Source organism: Emys orbicularis, chromosome 4 (assembly GCF_028017835.1).
Source record: "Emys orbicularis isolate rEmyOrb1 chromosome 4, rEmyOrb1.hap1, whole genome shotgun sequence".
NCBI classification, from domain to species: domain Eukaryota; kingdom Metazoa; phylum Chordata; order Testudines; family Emydidae; genus Emys; species Emys orbicularis.
This window is the reverse complement of record NC_088686.1, coordinates 101268894-101289230: the sequence shown is the minus strand read 5'-3', so window position 1 is coordinate 101289230 and position 20337 is coordinate 101268894. Positions and strand designations below refer to the sequence as shown.

Here is a 20337-nt window from a genome sequence, read left to right as displayed (position 1 = left end):
TACTTGTCACTGCTGCTCATTAAAAACAGATTTGTACACTGACACATATTACAAATGGCATCTGGGAGTTCTTTACCCTGAAAATTTCTGGATAATCTAGTCTGGACACCACCACCAGGCTTTTGGGAGCAAATACTTCAGCAGGCTGAATTAAACCAGACTCCTCTTCTTCACCTTCAGTCTCTTTTGTTCCCTTGAAAACAGATACACTTCAGTTAATTAATAGAAAAAAGCATCTCTTATAAATAAGGCTAGTATTCCTACAAAGAAATATTTTTAGAATGTTAAAGGACCAAGATTGCTTAGAAAGAAAAAAATTATATATTGCATGGAATCTTTGAAAGAATCAAACACATTATTTTTAGTTACCTATACGAAAATCCCAACAGCTTTATAGAAAACACTATATGCACAGACACTCTGCTGATGTAATTATTAAAAAGTAAATAAATATATATGGAGATATACCTATCTCATAGAACTGGCAGGGACCTTGAAAGGTCGAGTCCAATCCCCTGCCTTCACTAGCAGGACCAAGTACAGATTTTGCCCCAGTTCCCTAAATGGCCCCCTCAAGGATTGAACTCACAACCCTGGGTTTAGGAGGCCAATGCTCAAACCACTGAGCTATCCCGCTCCGTAAGTACAAAAATACTGACTTAAAACCCCTCACATTGCCATGAAGGAGAATAACTGTTTCCTCATTTTTGTATCAAAAATGTAGTTCTGTCAAACTGTATGAAAATTAATAAATAACTGGTTTCTGTTTAAAAGAAAAAAGTAAGGACCTGAACCTAAAACTGTAAATGGGTACACCCCCTGAACACATACAGAGATCCTCTGAAGTCACCTGCAGGAGCAGGGCCTAAGTCTATTCAATATGCATAAATAGGATGCCAAATCAGCCATTTATCCTCTGCTTTAGTCTTTCACAAAAATTATGCTACAGCACTTTAAAGAGACTGAAAACTGGTAAATACTTAATTACTGCACTATTATAGGTATGTTTGACTCCTTCTAGTCTGTCAGAAGTCTGATGTCACTGATCACAAAGTTTTCTTGAACTAACTGTGGAGCTGGCAGAAATGGATAGGATCACATGTGGTTCCATTAATACTTTTCAGTGAGATCCCAGTAACTGGTGATGGGTGACTGTATCTGCTCTGAGGGTCTCACATACATCTATCAGTGGCTAGACAGTAACTTTTTCATCCTTATTTAGCACAACTGTTCTCTTGAATGTGTATCTTGCTATTGTCACCTTGGTTTTGTTATGTCTAGATGAGAGTCCTGTAATACATTCTACATGGCATTACACCTGATGCCCACGTAGAAGCTACACCTGCTGCTGAGCATAGCAACTCACCCACGTAATGAGGCTAGCCAAAGGGAGCACATTACACCAGTATCCAAAGACTGCACTGACTCCCCCTACATGTCCTCAGGTGTAATTCAATGTGCTGATTTTGATTCTGAAAGTTTGGCAGCATGCCATTTGGATCTTAGTTATCTGAGAGACCAGATCTTCCTCACTTTCCAACGTAACAGAGCCAGCTGTTGTTCAACAGACCCTAGATTTAATTATCTGGAGACACTGGAAGTCACATCCCCTGCATGACTAAAGTTTGTTGACCTTCAGAGCACAATGTAAATCCCATCTGTTTTCTCAGATTTTTACCTGAATAGGTTAAAGCAGGAATTTAATTGGGATTACATATACTCTAGGTTTGAGGGATGAAATATAATGCATGTTCGATTAGCACTGGTTAACTAATTTGGTGGCGTTTTTAAACTATACGTGCACCCAGACACATGAGAAGTGGATACATTTTTGTAAACCAGAAAAATAAATAAAAGAAAACATTTTTTATTTTATATGGAATTCTATTTAAATAAGTTTCCACTATTGTAGGTACATTTGACTGTGATATAAAGGTATGCAGTCCAAGCCATCACTTTGCCAAAGTATTTAAACAAATCATTAAAAATATGCACAACATTGGAATGTACTGTGCTTTAACAATCATGCCGTCATTGACATACATTTTAATAAGACAGTATTTCATATTAATGTTCCCTGTGTATATCTGTAGATACAGACAGTAAGACAGACTATACCAAATGGAGCTTTTACAATCTGATAAAATTCTTCATTAGTTAAAATAGTTTGGGTTTTTTGCGTGGATTTACTACTACACATCTATGTACAGCAATACTACTATGTATTGTAACTAAAGCAATTTTAGCAGTCTTTTTCATATTCAAACAAAAATGACCATATAATAGTAGACAAAGTTTCAATCCATTTTGCAGTTGAAAACCACAGGGTGGTTCACCACTTTCCCTAGAGAATCCAGGAACTACAGGAATTTCTTCACAAGGAAACCAGCTGGGATTTGCAAAAAAAGCCTTATTAACCTATGGAATGCTGAATTTCTGGTGAAGAAATAGATCACTCAGATAAACTCATAACCAATTACTCAGCACATTTCACAAGTAGCCATACTAAAAAAAGACTCTATACAGTAATAAAGAATAAGTATTGTTAATTCACAAAAATTAGTTTTGATCATGCCTATTATAACAAAACACTAAGCAATCTTTCATTGGTGGCATTCTTCACATTCTTTGACAAATTCATTATCTGACATACTATAAACTGTAGAAAATGCGCTGTCTTTCCAGTTTTTGAGTACCCCCCCCTCCAAACATGTCTAATTGCTTTCTTTGTGCCTCTGACCCAACATTCTTCTATGCAGATATCACAAGAGCTCCTTAATTATGAACGGGGGGAGGCTACTTCCTTTAGCTCTAACAGCATGAAACAGCAGCATTTTACTGCTGGCATGTTCCTCAAAAATATAGATATCACCCCCCTGGTAATATATTCATCATCACTGTCCTACAAGGAAGGAGTCTAGGTACAAATTCTCTTAGTTGGCAGGAATGCAGTCACTTCCATTTTGCTACTTTAATTCAGAATGTATGGCTTCTCTAAACAAGCAGTAAATAACAATGCCACTAAACCTCAAGGCTTAATTTTATAAATGCATTAATTGGAAAACAATTGTTTTTTTTCTAATTCTAAGGAAAGTTTCACAACTGGTGGAATTTACTTTGATTCAATATATAAGGACTGAACCTAAGGCTGAAAACGTTTACATAATTTATCACAGTAAAAACACCTGGGAACATCATTTAGCAATCCTACAGATCCTCTCAACCAAAGTTAAAAATAGTTTGGACTCTCATAGCAAACTACAGGGCCAGTTTCGCTCTCTTTAGGAATCTCTACCCAGCAAGTAGAACCACTCTTCTAGAGCTACTTTAATTTTAAATATAAATATAAAACTTTGTTGCTATTTAGTCTCTGCATACTGGTACTGCTCCTTCTGAATACAAAAGACTACAGACTATTGTCCAGCTATACTGGAAGAAGGACAGGAGACACTGGATATGGTTTAATCAGGCTACAACTTTATTATTAGATGTCTGGGACAACCCGGCAGATAAAAGTGTACAGTGCAGGTAACTCCAGGATCATTTCAATATCTACCTGAGAGTTTCCGCCAGCCCCCACTTTTTACATTCTGGTCCCCAGTCAACCCATTGCTGGGACCTTACCATTCCTCCCCCCCCCCCAAGTGAGGGTTGAGGTGAGCTATAAAGGAAGAGGGGAGTTGGCTCCCTACCAGGCCAGTCATAGGCACCCCAAACCACCCTCCCACATTCTGCTCCTTTAACAAACACCTCCTTTAAGTCCCATACCTAACTATTTATCAGAACACTGCATCCTTCCCTACAGAGTACCTGTACTGGACGTCCACCCCACACTTACCTAATGAATTGCGACATCTTAGCCTAACTCCCTTCCCTAGTCACCGTAACAAAGCCTCCCCCTCAAACCTGTTGTGGTGAAGACTAAGAAAACTCCACTCCACCTTGGCCAATGTGGTGGCAAGGGAAAAATTCCTTCTCCCACCCCCAGCTCCCCCAAGAAAGGAGTGGCTAGCACAACACCCACAGAGGGTCCCAACCAAAACTTGGTGTTTTGCCATGGGTGGGAAGGTGGGTGCTGCTTCACTTGGTCCAGGGAAAAGGGGCTTCTCCCGCTAGGCTTGCCCTTTATCAACTTCCCATCCCTTCTGGTCCCTGGGGGATGAGTCAGTCTCACCACACTGACCCACTCTGCTTTTGCAGCAGCATCTATGCCTCTCTCTCACCCCCACCCTTAAAGAAATATTCTCCTTTCCCCAGCAAACCAGACAATGCCCCCACCCTCCTTTAAGGTGTGGTGCAGTCATTTTGTGGAGCAGCCAAAAGATTTGGGGAGGAAGAGGAGAGTCTCATTGCACATCTCTAATTTCAGATCATTCATTTTATGAAGATGTATTTTGAGAATTGGTTATACTTTGAATAACCTTGCAGATTATTTAAAATACTTATTTTATCTCAGTGTTCCAAGATGGTTTGTCTGGTTAGTAATTGCCACGTTTGGACTTACAAAAAAAAAAGTCTTTCTACAAAATTGCTATCTGTCCCATTTTTAAACAAGACCATGATCATCTTTTGTTGTTTACCTTGCAGAAGTGTCTTATTCTTGATATGAAATGACAAGATGGAAAACTAGTGATGATCTCTGGTACAGGATTTCCATAAATGGAAAGAAGCAGCTGTTGGACATGGATTCAATAAAAAGGGGAAATCTCTGTACTTCAGTGATCCTGCTACTACTGAAATCAATGGAATTTTTGCCATTGTCCTCACTGAAACAAGGAATAGGCACCAAGAATTAATGTGTAGCTACAGAGATGTAAAATGAAGGCCATAGCAATTCTTTTTCAGAACTGAAGCTGAAAAAGCTGATCAATTCTGGGTTGTTCAACAGAAGAACAAGCAATTTCTATTTCTCTGTCAGAGAAGATTCAAATACTAAAAAATATTATGTTTTTTATATGCCAAATAGGTTTGGCCGTGCAGCTCCTGGAAAACTGCCAACATGAACACTCATGGTGAAAATGTTAGGAAACACCATTTGATATCTATCCAGAATTCAGTGTTAGTGTAACTCATATAATTTAAATTATTCAAAAATCAGCCCACAGATAAAAATTGAAGAATATAAAAACTGATTGGTTTTGTGTTATTGTTATTGGATAGCTAACCTGATTTAATTTACTATAAAAGGGAATTATATTAAATATTTTAATACTACAGCACAAACACCTGCCACAGAGAAAAAACCTACTGCCATCTGCTGGACTGCTGCACATTGATTTTTACTATAATAAGAACAAAGATGTAGGCAGTACAGACATTTCTATTCTATCAATCCATTTGTACGTCTTATATCAGGGTGAAAAAGGTAATGACCCACAACTTGACAAAAAGACACAATGTTATGATCTTCTTTTTCATTATCAGTCACATATAGCATAAAGATAAATTTATTCTCACTCTTTGTAATTTTTACATCAACAATGGGTGAGAAAACTCAAGAGCTTGAGGACTTGTTTAAATATAGTTTGACAGTTAAGAATTAGTTTCTTTCAAACAAAAATTTATTCTATCAACTAATCTAACCACTAATCACTAGTTTTAGGTTTAAGAGCACCAAATTCGAAATACCCGACAAGTTTTGTTTGGTCACACAATTAGAAAAAAGATCACTTAAAATGTATGTTTACAGTGCCCTTAATGGCAAAAGGGACATGGAAGCTTGTATGGATTAACATGGTTTCTAACAAAGAAAATGGAGGCCTTAATTTTTTTTTTACATGGGCAATGTAATTGCATTAATTTTCTATACAAGCCTTCCATTGAAAAGAATTCACATCTACAGCTTATTTAAACTGAACCTGGCTAGCAACAGACCAATGAGTATATTTGCAATACACATATATAATCATACACTTTGTAAGCATACTGTAACTTCAACTTAATAAAGTAATCATGGAAATTCTTAGAAGAAATAAAGCCAGTCATATGACTAAAGATTTTGACAAACACACAGGTAACATTCTTAAAGTCAGCACAGTAAGTGAATAATCATTTCAAACACAATACTTTTAGCTTACTTTACATGAAAAGTATTAACAGCACATGCATTCTGTAACAATACCAAATACAAGCTGCAAGGCCATATTCTTCATCCCTTCTTTCAATTACAGTCTTCCATCCCCACTCTCTCTCACACACACACACTTTGGGTACGTCTATACTTACCTCCGGGTCCGGCGGTAAGCAATCGATTTTCTGGGATCGATCCCGGAAGTGCTCGCCGTCGACGCTGGTACTCCTGCTCCGCGAGAGGAGTACGCGGAGTCGACGGGGGAGCCTGCCTGCCGCGTGTGGACCCGCGGTAAGTTCGAACTAAGATACTTCGACTTCAGCTACGTTATTCACGTAGCTGAAGTTGCGTATCTTAGTTCGAAGTGGGGGGTTAGTGTGGACCAGCCCTTTCTCTCGAAGCTGACAAAAGAAAAGGACATTTAAAATATTCCCTACTAAGGGAAATCAAACAAAAAAGGATACTTTTGTTTCTTGAACAGTCATTTTATTTTACCAGTATTTTTCTTCAGTTTACAAGTACATTAGGAATGACAGTGTTTCAGAATATGCAACCCAAGGATTGGAGACTGCAATGTATTTGTGTTTGGGCCAACTAGAGGTGATATGATGGTGGTTTTGAGCACTCTCCTCACTGTCTTTCCTGACCCTCTTCAGCTACATTATTGCCCTTCAGCTTCCCTTTATACCATATAAGAGAAGAGAGCAAATTGGCCTTAATTTCAGTTCAATATTGGGGGAAAAGCACAAAGATTCTTATGCCTAAATTTCCTCACATACAAACTTTGGTAACTGTAAAGATAGGAGAAAAAATGCCATTCCAAAGTAAATTAGAATTTCAGCTATTTAAAAAAGTGAAGTGTTCCTAAACTATTATTAGAACCTAAAAAATAGATACCAGTTTGGGAAATGTGTAAGTTTTCAGAACTAGAAATAGTACACACTTGGGTACTTGCTGAATAGAAATATATTTCAGCACAACCTTAAGTGTTTTGCTGAATCAGGGTTTAAGTTTTGGTTTAAGTCTCAAATGTAATTCATGTGAGCATCTGTAGTTGAACAACTATCTAAAACTTCCAGTTATTCCACATGACAAAGTTTCCATTCCCTTCACCTATCAAGGTGAAATTTTGATAAAATCTTTTTATTTTACCATATGAAAACCCTACATAAACTAGTAATTTCTTATTTTTGATGGAACCCTACTCCCTCCCTATTCTCTGTACTCACAGTACTATGTGGCCAGTGTCCTTTGGTTTTCTTTCTAAACCTGGATCTTCTAGGACCCAGGAGCCCAGTCAGGACATAGAAACTCAATACCTAGCAGGGCAGCAAGGGATACTGTGCTTAATCTTGGATTTTTATGGAAGACGGAACATTTTCTCTATATGTAAATACTTCCCTACCAGGCAAGAATCCTTCCTGACAAGGTAGTAAACTTACTATCTACCAGGAACATTTTTTCTAGCACGAGGTCCCATTCTCAGTTGGTGCATAAGTATTATGGTAATAAACATAATAGTTATACTCATCACTGACCCTCTATCCAATGTCCCTCCAGCTAAGGAAAAAATAATCTCTCTGCAGGAACTTCCATAAACATGGCCTGCAACTCCTCTTTTCTGTCCATAGAACTGTGAGGGTCTCCTGACAACGCTTCCAGCCTTAGCCATTTTGTCTCCATCGTCTTAACAGGTGATAAATGAGAAAGCTTTTGTTGTTGTTGTTGTTCAAAATACCACCTTTAACTTTTGTTTTCTTATCTTCCCACTGTAAGTAATTACGCAGTAGTGCTGGGAAATTGTTAGACTATTCCTCAGTCTGTTCAAGACTCTAAGCTCACTTCATTTCCTGGCATACAAGCTGTGACTTAAGTGCATCTCGATATATAAATATGATACCTGTAAGGGTGCATAGTGTGAGAGGTATTGCTGGTGTAAAATAAATTCGGTGCACTGCTAAGGGTACGTGTGGCCTGATTTCTAAAATGTGTTCACATAGCTAAGGAATGTCTAGTGATCATTCTTCCACATGTGCCTGCAATTGTTAAGAGCTATACAAGAACAAATGTCACATTTTCACCCTAAAGAAGCATTTATAAAGCCAGAGAACATGACTGTGCTGCTGGTTGCCAGCTGTGAACAACTAGTGGAGTCCAGTGGAGTCATATGGTGGGATCAGTAATAATTTTGTCTATCCACTTTCACATTAATGCCCCAGCCCCTCATTTTGCATCATGTCTCTAATAGCTGTTGAGAAACAGGTGTAATGCTGCTTGCTGCAAATCTTTATATCTGACCTGGTGCAGACACCATGCACCGTCTTGAAAGCAATGGACAAAGTATGCTGTGGAAAAGAATACTTTAGACTATACACTTAAATTGCATGAGCACAACTGCCAAGAAGTATCGATAAAGCTCTATTTGCCTTAGGCAGGAGTTATGGTCTTTTGCTTAAGAGTTAGGACATTACTACTTCTACTGTTCTGCCTACGGGAAAGTCACCTGCTAATAAAGACTAGATAGAGAAGCAATTAGGGATAGCTTATACAGTATTTAAAAAGCTATGGCACTAACAAGAACCATGCTAAATTTCACTCTCCCTTTACATGTATTTTAGACTGCAAGCTCTTTGCAGCAGAGAATTAATCTTTCTACGTGTGTATACAACTAGCACACTTTGGGTGCTGATGCAATAAATAAATAATACTATAAACAAGAAGCCTTTTCTGGACTTGCACTTTTCCATTCCTTCACCCTAATCCTGACTAAGGTTATTAGACTTGGATTACAAACTAGTAATGGGTTCCACCAGCATGCACATTACATTTTCATCTCACTTACATGTCCCAGGTGACTACTTTGCCTTTGTCTAAATTGTTGCAGCACTCTTTACACTATCATTTAATGTCTGTCACTCAGCATGTCTGGCTTAGCAAAGTAGTATTAACTTAGATCAGTTTCCAGGTACCAGCTGTAGTGCACACCGAGCAGAAAATTCAAAGTTAAGATTGAAAGTCCAACTCTTCCGTTCTTCAATGTGCTTGAATGCTACAGACAATGAAGAAACCCACAGTTCTAAAGCACTGTAATGCTGCAATGTCTTGACACCCAAAGGGCACAAACACACAAAAAAGAATTCAAATTGTGCTGGAAAATAAACTATATCAGACACTCATCATTGAACAAAACCAACCACCTTCAGAATATATCCAAAGGTTGGGTCTCAAATATGCCACTGAATGGAACACTTTGAAGACAAATATGCTATCCCAAAGTATATGATGGCATTTGCACTATACATATATAATTTGCTGATTTGCTGTAATTTGTTGTAAGTACTTGATAAATATCTTTCTTTGCTATGGTTTTTATATCATTAGTGTAAACATTTGCACCTAAATTGTTTCAATTCACAAGCAGGATGCCACATTGAAATCAGTCTCCTTATTTTACGAAGGAAGTAACATAGAATCAGCAAATCAAACAGGATGGCAGAAATATGAATGAAAAAGCTGTACTTACTGCAGTAACCGGCCTAAAAGACACACAGTACTAACTACTGATGATCAGTCCCAAGGCACTAAGGCTAGGGTAATGGCTTTAATGTAACCTTACTTCAGTGAAGAATGATATTTAAAAAAATATTTTCCCAGTAATTACAACATTCTACGTAATTAATCTACATTTATTAAGGCTTTCTTTTTTCAACTGCATGATCTATATACTTAGTTGAATTCATAGCTCTGTTACAGGAAGTTAATTGTAATCCATTTTTGTACTCTGAGCTCTCAAAAGTGTACAGGCTGTTATTTGACTGTAGGAATGTTAATACTTACATCAGAGGATATAAGGAAAGAAATTTAATAAAACACCAGTTTTAAAAGCAGATTTAGAATTATATTCTCACGATTTCAAATTAGTTATCTAATTTTTAGTTATCAGTAATGGCCACCAGCATATGGGTTGGGGATATTTCATATTAAACTGAAACCCCAGTAACACTGAGTGATTTTACAATAATCAGATTTTTTTTTTTAAAAAGTGGGGGGAAAAAAACATCAGAAAATGGCAACGTTCCTTTAGAGGGACTTTTGATGGAATTCACATCTTGTTCAGACTGTCTGCTGTCAGTTATCACACAGCCTGCATCATTTCTTGCTCATTATCCTCATATTATTACTGATTATTTGTATCATCACAGTGCCTAGTTCCCTTACTGGTTGTTCATAGCTAAGTGGCTTTTTAATGTGGTTATAGTTTTCAACTGATTACTTTTGCTCTTGTATAAGAACAAGTAAACAGATACATCTGTCTCAATACTTTTCATTATTTGTTATACTTTTGTCATAACAAAAACCAGAATCCCTAAATATGTATCATAGAGTATCAGGGTTAGAAGGGACCTCAGGAGTTCATCTAGTCCAACCCCCTGCTCAAAGCAGGACCAATCCCCAGACAGATTTTTGGCCCAGATCCCTATATGGCCCCCTCAAGGATTGAGCTCACAACCCTCGGTTTAACAGGCCAGTACTCAAACCACTGAGCTATCCCTCCCCCCAGCACACATACAAAAGAAGTAACAAAGCTGCTAGTTAATTATTGAGATTACAAATTTTCTTGATAAAGATAACTGTATTGACATAATATACTTAGACTTCTGTAAAGCATTTGACACATGATAAAAATGAACACTATACAAAAATCAATATAGCCTATATAAAATGGATTAAAAATTGGTTAACTGATAGATTGAAAAAAGTAATTGTAATGAGGAATCATCATCCAATGGGGAGTTTCCAATGGGATTCTGCAGTGATCTTTCTCGGCCCAATACTGAGAAAATATAAAATTATCGCTGGTTATATTTGCAGATGACACAAAAACCAGTGGACTGGTGATGATGGAAATAGGTCAGTTATACTGACTGACCTGGCCTGCTTGGTGAGGTAGGATCTCTTGAACAACATGCATTTGAATACAGCCAAATGTAACATTAGACATTTAGAAACAAGAATGTAGGTCACATTTATAAGATGAGGGACTGCATCCTAGAAAGCAGCGACTCTGAAAAGGACTCAGGGTAATTGTAGATAACCAATTGAATATGAGCTCCTAGTGTGATGCTGTAGCTAACTAAAGACAGCGAATGCAATCCTTGGAGGTATAAGCACAGGAATACCCGGTAGGAGTGGAAGGTGGTATTTACCCCGGTATACAGCATTAGTGAGACCACAACTGGAAAACTGTGTCCAACTCTTGTGTCTGCACTTCAAAAAGAATGTTGAAAAATTTGAAAGGTTTTTAACAGTGAGGATAATTAACGACTGGAATTGCTTACCCAAGAAAGGGCTAGATTCTCTATAACTTGCAGCAGAAGTCAAGACTGGATATCTTTCTCTAAATATTATATAGCTATAACCAGAACAGAAGTTATGAGCTTGATGCAAAAATTATTGGGTGAAGTTCTATAGACTGTGTTCTGCATGAGTTCAGATTAGATGATCATAAGAGCCCCTTTTGGACTTAAAAATGTATACATCTATGATGACATGCAAAGCCCACTGTGCAAAGTTTACTGCACTTTATCAAGCAACAAATATTTTAATGAGATACTAGTACTGAATTTGGGGTTAGACTAAAGAGGATTTCAGAAGAACAAACAACAAAAGAATTGTTTTTAAAAGTAAGTATATCAAGGGTTAATCAAATAAGCTTGTTTATATGTCAAGAGACCACAACTTTCTTGAGACTGGCATTTACAGTATAATATATGTTTCACATATAACACATATGGCAATGATGTGCCTCCCCTGGAAAATTATGTAATTAGGCTAATTCAACAAATGGACAGAGAAGAATCATTCATACAGCACATAAACTTTAGTGGTTGTGCCAAGTTATCTATGGTGACATTAAAGGAATTGTTAGCAACCACTGGAAATCTATAAATACATTCAGTACATAGAGCCCCCGTTAGACAACTCGTGATGTGCAGCACTTCTAAACTATGTTGCAACCCTCTAATATTCCACTGTGTATTCAACATACCACATAAGCCAAGGAATAACCTTCTGGTACAGACAGAAGGGTAAATACCAAATTACTCTGCAATGATCTTTTTCCTCTAATACAATTTGTTTAGTTTAGAGCACACATCTTGATCCACAGTTGAAAATTAGTATCGGTTTCAAATGCCAATTTACAAGTGGCAAGAAAAGTACAAATTACTGTTAATATCTCTAGTTTCCCAGAAGGGTTATTTTTGTTATTTTCTGTTTGCCAAAGTAATGGTAAATATCTGATCTCCGCTGTACTCAGAGACAAAAATGGAGCCAAATAGCTGAGAGGTTCTAATGACCAGATAACTTTCTTACTGCTCAGCTTTCAACTACCCTTTATAAAAAATATCACTGCAGGCTGCTGCTGAACTTGATAATCTCAGATAGAAAAACAGAAAACTGAAACGAGGTTAGGCAGGTACTTTGTAGCCAATTAAATTAATTTTATTAACAGTTTTTCTTCCACTACACCTAGGGCATAAGAGAAAGATAATGGCAAATTGACTATGCTAACAAAAACATTTTATTGAACATATCTTTCTAGTGAGATGGCTTCACTATATTTATAGATTGGGCAACAGTGTCATGCATTCCTAATTTTTCCCTATCTCCCACCATAATATTTTGGATTTGCTAACAGGTTATATCTCAATTTCATGATCAGTTTATTTTTCTACTGGATGCTTTGTCCATAAAATTTTAAATAGTAATAAAGGTGAGAATAAATGGAATAGTTTATTACATTCAAAAATACAAAGATTTTTCAAGCAGATGATTAGTTACAGACACATTTTGTGAGTTTGTTGGTTTCTTGTTTTTATATCTGTTTGATACAGTTTTTGAATAACTGTTAAGGGAACCCAGGATATTACGGGCACCTTTTTGTTATTTTTATAAATCTACATAAATAAAATCAATAACTTAATTTCATTTAAAGCTTGGGCTTTATTCATGATGGCCTCTCGTAAAATTGTCTAAAATCTTCCACTGCCAAAACCAATCTTAATAGAAAGAATGATAGATTAGGTGGTCATCTGGTAAATTATTGTAACTGGTTGTAGACAACAGGTCAGACTGCCAGAAAAAATGCGACAGTGAAACACACAATATTTAAACTCTTTCTCCTCATCATCCAACACTGATTCATTGTCCCAAGTTAGCCCTGGGACATTAAGCTTTCTTCTTTAACTGGCATGTTCATTTGGAAGCATGCTACCATCAAACTATCTTTAGCAGTCAGACTTCCTGTTAAATATTCTTTCTGCCATTCATTTCAAAATGATATCAACATAGGCAAAATCTTCAACATTAGGAACTAAAGTCAATGATCAGACAAAGTAATTTTTAAATATAGTCTAATGTAAATCAGTGATAGTCAAAGCAGGCGGAGTCAGGGCAATTAAACAGCCCCACATCACAGTAAGATATGATGGAACACCTGTTCAGTCTGAATGCAGTTGGATTTCATGGGACCATGCTTTTTTGCTCAAATTGAGGACTTGAAAAGTTTATCTGACACCTAAGAATTCAAGAAGTAATCCAGTTTATCAGAATGAAGTACACCTGCATTGCCACAGCCTTCCTGCAATTTAAAGGAATAAAACCAGTCACTCACATTAAGATCATACCTACAGCTTATGGGCACGGAAAAGAGTGAAAGCATTTAAAAAGCTCTGTATTAGAGGTTGAAAGAGTTCTCTTGCTGAGGAAGTTGAGAGTGGAAGGGAGAGAGAAGACAAAGAGAGGGGTCAGAAAAGAAGGAAGATGAGAAAAGAGGGAAGAGGCAAAGGAGTTCATTCCTGCAGGAATTTAGAACAATATAACTCACTACTTTCTGGTCCAAATTTAAAAAACTTACCTCTTCAGTCTTGCTTTCCCACTAAGAAGAGCAAGCAAGCCAGTAAGCTAGCATGCATGCACACATGTGCACACACCCACACAATGTTATATACATATACATACACATACACACGTACACATTTTAAAAAGGAAAAATACATACGCAACTAGTCTCTCTGGCAGGGAGGAAAGGAAGGGAAACCTCACATGACAGCACTAGTATCCTTGTTTATTCTTCACCCTGGAAAGTGCTCAAATACCATGAAAATGGCCATGACATAAAAGTCTTAGTAGAATCTACTTGAATGAGAAGAGGAAGAGAAAGAGCCCTGGGGAAGAGATAGAAAACCTGGAACTCTTCATTGGTCCTGTCTCATTTAGTGTTTGAGCCCCAGATGGCCGAAGGCTCCCCTGGTGATCTAGCTCTGGTTTTCAACCACTGGTCTACTCCACATTTTTGCATTCCAATGCTAGCTCTTTAGACTCTGACAGTCTGTACCCTTATATTCGTCCTGTTTACAGGATTATGGTAAACCTTATACAAAGTATGCCTTGTGAGATGCCATTTGAAAACTCATGATTTGCTGATCATTATTGTCCTGGTAAAATATGTGTGGCAATACTGCATATAAAGTTATAAGATCCTACTGTCTGATATTACTGGGACATGTTCCAACACATTGTGGAGGGCAGCCACAAACCAGTATCCCAAAGACGAAAGGTTAGCCAATGCCTCAGCTAGGTGTCAACAAAATCTAATGGACCATCACTTGATCAAGTGGCCACTCTTTGGCAGAAGAGAGGGTGGGGGGCAAAAATCTACATCTTGAACAAAGAAACAGCTTGAGGTTTCCATCCACACAGACTTTCTGCCTCTCGAACATCAGCTGGAGATTATTCTTGCACAAGATAAAGGGTTATAAGAGGAAAGAAAAACACCTCAAATTATCTCTCCCTTTCTATCAATGACACCAACAACACTTGAAGAAAAAAAGGAAGCAGCTTTGAATTCCCTTAGCTTATTAAGTTAGGTATTAGTTCAGTTTTACTTTTCATTTCTTTTTAACCAATTTTAATTTTTATGCCTCAGTAATTGTGATTACTTAAAACCTACCTTTCCGGAATTAATAAACTGGTTTTATTGTTTTATCTAAACCAGAATGTTTGGATTGTGCTTGTGAAACTCCATTTGGATAACAGGATTTGTGCATATTATTTTCTGTTAATAAAATGACGGACTTTATATGAGCTTGTGTTGTCCATGTGAGTGCTGGGCAGTACAAGATGCACATTTCTGGGGGGAAATTTGGGACTGGTATTTGCTGGTGTTGCCCTGCAGTGTAAAGTATGAGTGGCTGGCTATAGCACTCATACAGTATAACTGGGAGTGATTTAAATGCTGGAGGCTGTGCATGAGCAGACCAGGAATGGTTGCTCACAGTGAAGCACCCCAGATTGGAGTATTGAGGGGACACAGCTGTCCAGACACAGTTAAAGATTTCCTCTGTTATTGCCACTGCTTGCATTTGGGCATGAGGACAACAAGGATACACTTGAGCCTGATTCTCCTCTCATTACATCTTTTTACACTGATGTAATTCTACGAAAGTCGAAGTGGAGCTACTTCTGACTGACACCGATTTAAACTGAGTAAAAAAAAAATCATTAAAAACAGTGAGATACCATATTGCTCTGCAGAACTGAAGGTGGAACCAAACACACACATATTTGGAACAAGATCCCACAATGAATCACTGTAATGGGAAACTGAATGTGCATCAAGGGAGTCCAAACATAGGTAGGAAGCAAAACTTTAATTGCATTGTTTACAATAAATGTTAAGTGTCCAAGAAAAGAGAGAGAACATCTCTCATATACAAAATCTTTGAATTCCACTGAATACTGTAAAGAAACTGTACAAGAACTGTTTGACCATATGTAAGATTTATCTTGAAACCTTGCCAAGGTTAGCAAGACCTTTGGTAATCTGCTAATTGCCAGCAGAGGCAGATTTAGAATCCATACCTGACTTCTTATTTTAAAATAAATGATCTAAGTTTTGCCTCAGTAAACTCATTCAGGCCAACTTTTTCTTTCCATGCTAATCTCTACTGGAGCTGAATACAGCCCAGTTCACACTGAACTTTTGAAAATTTTACCCTCATGATCTCCTCTTTGCTCCCAATCCAGAACATCTCACCCTAGGCCAATGGATATTTTCCAGCTGCCACTTTGCCTGTGTACATGTAGGGTATTCTGCACAACTGACATGCAGAAACTTCCTGGGGCTGGAAGAATACTCAGAGCAGTTGGTATATAGGGAGCTCTGGGGAGCTAGAGAATTATCAATGCAGAGGGATTGTTCAGAAATTTTAACAGCAAGCCTCTACCTAAAGCTGTACTAAGCATCTGCAAATGAGAGTTGTCAGAATTTTGCTTGCCAAATCCTCTTGCATTTTCAAGTAGGCAGGAAAAGGGATCTCCTTGGCCCAGGACTATTATATTTTCAAGTTTCAACTCCTTGCTCCAAAGCACGGAGATGCTAGAGATCTTTAAAGAAATGGTTGGACCCAAAACAAGCTGCAGGAACAGATGAACTTAAGAAGTAAAGATTTTATTTCACACACAAGTTGTTAGGAGGGAACAAAAACAGTATATACAGTACAGTAATGTATATTAATAAATATGTTTAGATAGTGTCTTGCAAACATTTTTTCATAACATATAATCGCTCTTTTAGAAAACAGGTATTAAATTCCTTTGAAATGTATGTTAGGAAAACATTTTAAAAGCTTTGCAATAAAATGCAATATTGGAAACATTTATGGTTGGAAAGTTAGCTATGTGGGGTCTACTGCCAGGATTAAAGTGTCTTCTTAAATTTGTAATCTCTTGCATCCTCTGGGCCAAGAAGGCTTGGGGACATTAGACTCATAGTCTTTAAGGCCAGAACGGACCATCATGATCATCTAGTCTGACCTCCTGCACACTGAAAAGAAGTTCAGGAGAGCTGGCAGTTCCTCAAGAAGACAATATTCAAGGCACAACAGCAAACTATTCCGATGCAAAGGAAAGATCGGAAGAATAGTGAGAAGCCAATATGACTCCATCTGGAGCTCTTTAATGACATGAAAATCAAAAAAGATTTCTACAAAATGTGGAAATATAGTCTAATTGATGAGGAGTACAAAAGAGCAGCACAAGTATGTAGGGACAAAATCAAAAAGGCTAAGGCACAAAATGTGTTACACTCGGCAAGGGATATAAAAGGCAGTAAGAAGACATTCTTTAAATATATTGGGAGCAATAGAAAGATGAAGGATAATGTAGATCCTCTACTTAGCGGGGAAGGAGACCTAATAACTGATAAGTAAGTTGAGGTGCTTAATGCCTATTTTGCTTCAATCTTCATTAAAAACGTTAATGATGACCAGATGCTCAACACAACTAATATTAACAAGCAGAGGAAGGAATGCAAACTAAAATAAGGAAAGAAAAGGTTAAATAATATTTAGATAAGTTAGATGTATTCAAGTTAGCAGGGCCTGATGAAATTCATTCTAGGGTACTTAACGAACTAGCTGAAGCAACCTCTGAGCCATTAGCAATTATCTTGGAGACTTCCTGGAGGATAGGAGAGGTCCCAGAAGACTGGAGAAGGGCAAACATAGTATTTATCTTTAAAAGGGGAACAAGGAGGAATAATAGACCAGTCAGCCTAACGTCAATACCCAGAAACATACTTGAGCAAATTATTAAACAATCAATTTATAAGCACCTGGAAGATAATAGGGTTATAAGGAATAGTCAGCATGGATTTGTCAATAACGCATCATGCCAAACCAACTTATTTTCCTTCTTTGGCAAGATTACTGACCTAGTGGATAGGGGGAGCAGTAGATGTGATATACCTTGATTTCAGTAAGGTTTTTGAGCCAGTTCCACATGATACTCTCATAAGCAAACTAGGGAAATGTGATGTAGATGAATTTACTATGGGGTGGGCGCACAACTGGTTGAAAGATGGTACTCAGAGTAGCTCTCTATGGTTTTCTGTCAAACTGGGAGGGCATATTAAGTGAGTCCCACAGGGGTCAGCCATGGGTCCAGTACTATTCAATATTTTCATTTATGACTTGCATAATGGAGAAAAGAAAATGCTTAAAAAATCTGTAGATGACACTAAGCTGGGAGGGGTTGCAAGCACTTTGTAGGACAGGTTTAAAATTCAAAATTACCTTGACAAACTGGAGAATTAGTCTGAATTCAACAAGATGAAATTCAATAAAGACAAGTGCAAAGTACTTCATGTAGGAAGAAAAAAAACAAATGCACGACTACAAAATGGGGAATAAGTGTCTAAGTGGTAGAACTACTGAAAAGGATCGGGAGCTATAATGGGTTGTCAATGTGCTGCTGCTGCTAAAAACGCTAATATGATTCTGGGGTGTATTAACAAGAGTGTCACATGTAAGACGCAGGAGGTAGTTGTCCTACTCTACTTGGCACTGGTGACCCCGAGCTGGAGTGCTGTGTCCAATTCTGGGCACCACAATTTAGGAAAGAAGTGGACAAATTGGAAAGAGTCCAGAGGAGAGCAACAACAACGATAAAAGGTTTAGAAAACCTGACCTATGAGGAAAGATTTAAAAAACTGGGCATATTTAGCCTTAAGAAAAGAAGACTGAAGGGGGACCTGATAACAGTCTTCCAATATGTTAAGGGCTGTTAGAGGATGGCGATCAATTGTTCTCCATGTACACTGAAGGTAAGACAAGTAGTAATGGGCTTAATCTGCAGCAAAGGAGATTTAGGCTAGATATTAAAACTTTTTAACGATAAGGGGAGGTAAGCTCTCAAATAGGCTTCCAAGTGAGGTTGTGGAGTCCCCGTCATTGAAAGCTTTTAAAAACAAGCTGAACAACACTTGTTGGGGATCGTCTAGGTTTACTTGGTCCTGCTACAGTGCAGGGGTCTGGACTTGATGACTTGTCGAGGTCCCTTCCAGCCCTACATTTCTATGAATCTTCTGAATACTGCTCTCAGGGCTTATCAACATATTCCAGTGTCAGAAGAAAGAATGAGTTGAGTATTCTTTTTCTCATAGACTCATAGACTTTAAGGTCAGAAGGGACCATCGTGATTATCTAGTCTGACCCCCTGCACATTGCAGGCCACAGAAACTCACCCATTCCTGAAATAGACCCTTAACCTCTGGCTTAGTTACTGAACTCCTCAAATCATAGTTTAAAGACTTCAAGTTACAGAGAATTCACCATTTACATTACTTGGAGGCTTAAAGTAACCTTTGCCCCGTGCTGCAGAGGAAGGAGAAAACCCTCCAGGGTCTCCACCAATCTGACCTGGGGAAAATACCTTCTCAACTCCCAATATGGCAATCAGTTAGACCCTGAGCATGTGGGCAAGACCCGCCAGGCAAATATCTGGGAAAGAATTCTCTGTAGTAACTCAGAGCCTTCCCCATCTATTGTCCTGTCTTACCTCTGTTTGGTTGAATGTGGAACACTCAACAATAAAGGGAGAAATTGCCCTTGTGTGTTGGATGGTCAAAGGGAAACAAGTTTCTTGCAGGGGTGAGAAACTAATGGAATTCAGAAAGGGTTTTTAAGAAGTTGTGTTTGAGGGGGAATCTGGGGCATTTTAATACTTTTTTTTTTTTAATCTGGTGCTCAGATTGCTTTTGTAGATGGCTATGGAAACCCTTATTCCAGCACCTATTCCAGCAACAGTACACAAGGAGCTCTGACTTCTAGAAATGGATGGTGAGAAGAAACTGAGGGAGGTACAGGGCAGCTTCACCCTTTATACCTCCTGCTGGGCACAAGGATACATGCTCCATCCCAAAAAATACGAGTAGAGAAAACTCTCCATTTGAATGCCCTGAGTGCTCAAACATCTACGTGGAATAGACATGTGAAGTCATTTGAAGAATATATATATTCAACTAACTAAATAATCTGGTGGATATATGCTACCTATAAGTGGCCATGTAATTTAAAATGCAATCTATTTTGTATATGCTTTATATTGAATACATTTGGTCATACACAATGTTACACTGAGAAACAAGGTTGAAAGTGGACAGTTGGAAATTACTTCACAAGGTTAAATTCAAGGATCTCAGTTAATTTACTTCAGTATCTAGATGCAAGATTGTCTATTTTAGAGCCATTGAAAGGCTTACAAGTGAAGTGTGAATTTATTTAATACTAGGTTCCTACTGTGTTACAGCTGCTAGGCTTTTAGATATAGTGTTCTGTTTCCACTGTTGAGTTTCAAGGTATTTAGAAAAAATACTTGTTACTGTTCTCTATCTCACAGGGAAACAATGTACCATGAAACAATAC

The 20337-nt window shown here is 37.8% G+C and overlaps 1 protein-coding gene across 1 annotated transcript in view; it reads right to left on the bottom strand.

Moving 5' to 3' along the window:
* The window catches only part of SBF2 (SET binding factor 2), a 483108-nt gene that overhangs the window by 282298 nt on the left and 180473 nt on the right, over positions 1–20337 (bottom strand). The window contains exon 5 of the mRNA XM_065403329.1: positions 77–193. Coding sequence (XP_065259401.1) covers positions 77–193 — 117 coding nt within the window. The remainder of the gene's footprint in view (positions 1–76; positions 194–20337) is intronic.